At 28.9% G+C, this 6000-nt stretch overlaps 1 protein-coding gene across 2 annotated transcripts in view; it reads right to left on the bottom strand.

The window, feature by feature from the left end:
• Positions 1–4768: 4768 nt before the first annotated feature.
• Smp_076150.1 (hypothetical protein) overlaps positions 4769–6000 on the bottom strand; it is a gene marked incomplete at its 3' end in the record, with an annotated part of 36819 nt that continues 35587 nt past the window's right edge. Inside the window, exon 14 of one of the 2 annotated variants that reach the window (XM_018790161.1) lies at positions 4769–5348. In XM_018790161.1, the coding sequence (XP_018655532.1) occupies positions 4868–5348 (481 nt within the window). The remainder of the gene's footprint in view (positions 5349–6000) is intronic. The other variant, XM_018790160.1, reaches the window with a different exon arrangement.

The following is a 6000-nucleotide window of genomic DNA, read 5'->3' as shown; positions in this document are numbered from 1 at the left end:
GTGAGTTAGATAATCTCCCAAGACACTCATCTATTTTAGCAGTATACATTGCAAGTGAGACGTATTAAATCCTAAAAAAAACGGTGAAATTCATCTCCACAAAGAAAGTTAATAAGATGGTACATAATGTTTTAAAATTCAAAAATGCCATATCTGTATAATTAATTTACATACAATCAAAGAATCATTTTTAACTCATTTAAACATATTTTTGAAGACTAAATAACAAACTGTTGAAATAGTCTCTGAATAAGATCTATTCATACAGAATACCATCTAATTAACTCCTGAAGTATCTGTTTGATTTAACTATTAATCAGCACGTATACGACATTCTTTTAGAAGTTATATCAAAATAATTAAGAAGCTGTCATGTGTTAAAAATACAAATTTTCGGAAGAGAATCACTTATTCAGATAACGAATTCATAAAGATAGCAGATGAGCATACACAAAAAATGCAGTAACATGAAGAATAGTTACACAATGAAATTTTAACAAAAAGGAAAATATTAACTAACTTGAATTATAAAACTGATTTGCTTAAGGGAACAAAAAAAACAACACTAACCTAGTTTTGAAATAAGTTTAGACAGTGTGGTACAACCAAAAGATTTTAAATAAAACAATATTAGTGAAATCATCAAAACTGAAGACGGAAATATCCACAAACACATCACTTCACTAAATTAAACTTGATTCAAAAACAATATCGAATGATGGGACCAAAGCTACGTGGCTATAGTCAAATACATACTGAAATATATATGTATATATATATATAATCTGATAAGACTACGTTATCCTTTACTAAGCTAGACTGGAAGATGTTGTCTTTAAATCTTCAGATGCGTTTTGATGAATGATTTAGGTAACTAGCTCCGTAAAAGATGAATAAGTCAGTCAGTTGGTCACTAGTAACATGGAACCTAGAACACAAAACTCCTTCTGATATTAATAAACAAATAACTGTGTAAAAATTGTTTTCTATGTAATAATATTAATGATAAAATCCACCTGGATTAGAAATACATTAAATAAATTAAATGTATCTTATCAAAATTTAATTGTTTTCTTTCTTTGTTGACTTACTATTCTATTATTATTATTATTCGACTATTGGAAGATTAGAGTAATTATTGTGTATATCATGATAATGATTAGTTAGATTCGGTTTTCATTATTTCTTTTATTCTTTTTTTTTGAGCATTTTTTCTCCTTGTTTTGTTTTCTACCTTATCAGTTCGTCAGGTTATCTTGAATGAGGATGTTTTGAAATATGAGATTATCTTAGAAATTTAATAGATTAACTTATTGCTTATTATTATGAACTGAAAACATTATAAGATTAATATAAACTAGAAATTACTAAATAAAAATGTTTCATTATTCAGTACAAAACTTATATACAGGAATAATAAAATAATTCAGGGATTAATCAATGGGAAGATTCAAACAAACAATACTAAGTGAATTTAAACTTCACCCCATTACACAAGCAAGTGGCTATCAGGACTCAGTGGCCGAGTGGATAACGCGATGGTGTTTGTAACGAAAGGTACTGGGTTCAAGTACCAGAGTGAACATCAAATCTGAGATGCAGGTATATCCAGCTGACAAGTCCCTAATAGGATGAAACGCGCGTCCTGGATTCCACTACTAGCCACTATCCATCTTTGCTTACCATGCTTGTGAATTGAGGCTATATCGAGGCATTACGCACAGTATGCACATATGCCAATTAGAGACTGACCAGTTCCAGTCCTAAAACATCAATGTGAATATTCAAACAAACAATACTAAGTGAAATTAATATTATAGTGTTTTGATACTATCTCCCTTTTTTTCTAAAGTGAATTTTATTAAATTTAAATGATATGTTAACTCATTATTTTTATCAGAAGGGGTTTTTGTAGAGATTTCAGTATTTTCATAATTGAAAGCCGTCGAATGCTTCCAGGTATTCCTTGATGGTCTAACTTCAATTGACTCATTCTTTCAACTTATTATTTGACTTAAATGTTTACTTATTTTTGTATTTAAGTAATCTAACGATATTACTTAATAAATTTACTAAAAAAAAATGTTTGTTTTTATTTATTTTCACATGATTAGATACAAAACTCTTCTAAAGTGTTTACTTTTGAATCATTTCATTTGTTTACTTAAACATTTTTTTCTTGTTTGAATTAACTACTTAGAAAATGTTAAGTGATAAGTCAATCGTAAAGTATATATCCATTTAAATGTTATAATACTATACCATTAAGTTTGTATTTAGTGTATCTTTATAAATTTAATAAAATATTGTACACCTTGTTTATTAATTACGAATAAACAATTTTATTTTAGTGATAATTCTAAAGTGTTATTTAATAAATTTAAAAATAGTTTTTTTTTTATTTATAAAAGATGAAGATGAACTTTTATTTATTATCTGAAGAAATGACTTACACTGAGTGACGAAACATCAGAAAATCTAATCGTCCTACTCATTGGGATATTACAAATGTATGAGTTTATTTATAATAATATACATAACGTTCAATTTATTCAAAGTTATCAAATCAAAACTTGGTAATGATATCTAATGAGAAGTAGGAAAAGAAATCAATTATCTCATTTGCTTAATATTGTTTGTTTGAATCTTCCCATTGATGCTTTTGGACTGCAACTGGTCAGTCTCTAATTGGCATATGTGCATACTGCTTCGATATAGCCTTATTTCACAAGCATTGTAAGCAAAGATGGATAGTGGCTAGTAGTGGAATCCAAGATGCACGTTTCGTCCTATTAGGGACTTGTCAGCTGGATGCACCTGCTTCTCAGAGTTGATGTTCACTCTGGTACTCGAACCCAGTACCTTTCGCTTCAAACACCATCGCGTTATCCATTCAGCTAAAATTTATTTTCAATGTACATTATCAACTTTATATTAAACATTGAATCTAAATATTTTATATATTATAACAACTTTTATGTTATTTAACTGAAGAATTGATATCAACTGCCTCATATTTTCTAAAATTAATCAATATATAATATTACATGATTACTAAATAGGATTGTCAATGAATACTAATTTCACATTAGATTTGATCAACTCTATTTCACATAAGTATTTACTAGACACTCAAGAATATTCACTTATAGGTAAGTTATTCTAATACAGTGATGTACATTAAAGATTTCATGAAGACAATTTTTTTAAAATTTAGATTCCAGTTAACTGATGGACGGATTCCAGAAAACAAAAACATGAAATAATGTTATTAAGAAAATACTGTCCATAGTTTATTCATAGATCTGTCCTTCCATGAATTAGTTATTTTATAGTTCCAAGACGAAACAACTGAGTTGTTGCAGACATAATTTCTTGAAGATAATGTTTAAAAACGATATATGCTTCGATTTATGAATAATGACTAGTGTTGTTTCTTATATCCATTTAAATTTAATCTAATTTTTTATTACTGACTAACATCACCTTCAAAGTTACAGAATCGAATCATTAGTTTAAACAAAACATGTACAACATGGAATATATCTGGATTCGCTAATCGATAAATTTAAAGATTAGTCCAGTATGGAATTATCAGACTTATCTTCTTTTTTTTAAAAAAAAAGGTTTGCTCGAACATTTCTATTCATACTTATTTATTGTTAAATGATTTTTATGATATTTTGATGAATGTTTCCAGAAATTTCATAACATAATAATCCGAAAATTAACGACACAGTAGAATTCATGACTTTCAATTCGAATTGTTACTAGTTATTCACAGTATAACAAGAGAATTGAATATGACCTATACTTTTCTTCTCAGTAATGATATGCTTACTGTAATTAATAAACGAGTATGTACGATAAGATCAGGGAATAATCTTCAAACTATAGTTTATCTATAATTACTCAATGGCATGATTATCTTTTAAAGGATCCTATCTACATCTTTTTGCTGTGAATTGACTTCATATATCCCAAGATAGTTTGATAAATATATAGGATGACATAGCTTTATAATCAAAGATGTTGTGGGGATTATTTTCATTATTTGATAAACGGAAAGGAACATATTGTATTCACTATTTTTTTTTGTAAACACTAAAACCACTTATTATTTTGTAAAATAACAGATCACTTTGAATTTGTAGCGACAGTTTTATTTGCATTTTCAATATATTAATAAGCTGTTTTATATCACGTGATTAAAAAGACTTTTTTTTTATCAAAGATCCTCTGAAAAATTTTGTCCATAAACTGTTTTATGTGGTGAAAAAATGTGTAGACATACACATCAACGTATCATTCAACTAAATACTGAAATGTTTCTTCCTGAAAAAAGAGAAAGAAATGTCTTTCATGAAAATTCCTATGATATAAAATATTTTGAGTATTCTATCAACACTAGGCAATTTGTTTGAAAATCAGTTATAGATTTATTTCATTTTAGCATCACAGCTGATGTCAGTTCGTGATAAAAACATTGAATCTAATATTCTTACTCTAGCGTTCAACTGTAAATCCTAATCCTAATTCATCGCACTAATTTATAACCCTCATTTAATCCTAGTAAGCAAGTGGGCATTTTCGAGGTCATTTTAGCGTTGTTCAAAGGTCAATCATGAATTATAGCCTCACCGGTGTGGCATCTTGAATAAAAAAACTACTACTTCCTATCACTGAATGACATAAGCCATTTTTCTTTCACAGTATAAACTTATTATAAGAAATAAAAATGAACAATTTAAAATTGAATCTTTTTTCATTACTTTTTACTTGAAATCAGAAACGTACATAATTTAAAATACATAGATATATATACAAATACACCAGACCATAAATAAATAATTTATAAACAAATCAACTAATTAGTTCTTTGTCTTTCACGACGATGTTTATCATTTGTATTTTTACTACCCGTAGGTGGTTGTCTTCCTTTATTACTATTTTTCTCCATTGATGTCGTCGTCTTCTTTTTCTTCGATGTTATTACTTTCATAACACGAGTTTTACTGATTTTGTTAGATGTCTTTTCTTTTACTAATTCACTGCTACTACTAATCTGTTTACTACAGTTTTCCATACAATCTATACGATTTAATCCAGGCAATTTTAAATTTCTCTCAGATTTACCATTTTGTGAATTGTGGATTATTTCAAAACCAGCAGGAATATCCAAATCCAATCTTAAACGACGTACTAAATAAAGTGTACTAGCTATTTCTTCTGGAATAGTGGTTCCATTGAATTTATCATCATCAAGTGATAATAAATTTAGTAATCTTTCTGAAGATGTTGAAAAGTGACTGGAAATTTGATTTAAATTAATTTGATGAACATCTTTACTAGATAAAAAAAATTAGTCAAAAACAAACAATTAATGATATTTCAAAGTTACAATTAGTGAGAATATAATTTACACATTATATACATTATATATTTTTCTGCTATTGAAATACAAGATGATTAATACGTTAAAATGGCAAAGTTCATGTACTTGACTAAATATGTTTAAGAAACAAGTCTTGAAGAAAAATACCATGAAGCTGACTTCAAAAGAATTATTTATTTATTTGAACACATAAATATTGGTACAAAGAGGCACCAGATATATATGCACCGTACAAATCTCATTTGATTTGTGTGAGGGCTGTGATACTGCCCAGGTGCCCAGACTGAAGCAGGTGGTTTTCTTAGGGGGTCACACCCAGAACCTTTGACCTAAAAATCTGATCCACACGGCAGTGGAGCATCGTGAGGAGATGCATTCCCATGGTAGCCGGTGACCAACGATTGATTCATACACCATTTGTTCCCTCAGGATACTGGAGTCAGCCCATATGCACCATTGGTTTGGAATCAGGGTTTTCCAACTCCCCTAGGTGGACCCTCTGTGTCCAGCAACCCGGTTAAAGAGCCGGACATTCGATTTTCATCCTCTCAATTTCGTAAACAACAGTAATGCCACGAGAAGGCAGTGAGTAGGACTTCCGTGGG

This window comes from Schistosoma mansoni, chromosome W (assembly GCF_000237925.1).
Source record: "Schistosoma mansoni strain Puerto Rico chromosome W, complete genome".
NCBI lineage: Eukaryota > Metazoa > Platyhelminthes > Trematoda > Strigeidida > Schistosomatidae > Schistosoma > Schistosoma mansoni.
The sequence above is the reverse complement of the archived record's forward strand: the minus strand, read 5'-3'. Positions and strand labels throughout refer to the sequence as shown.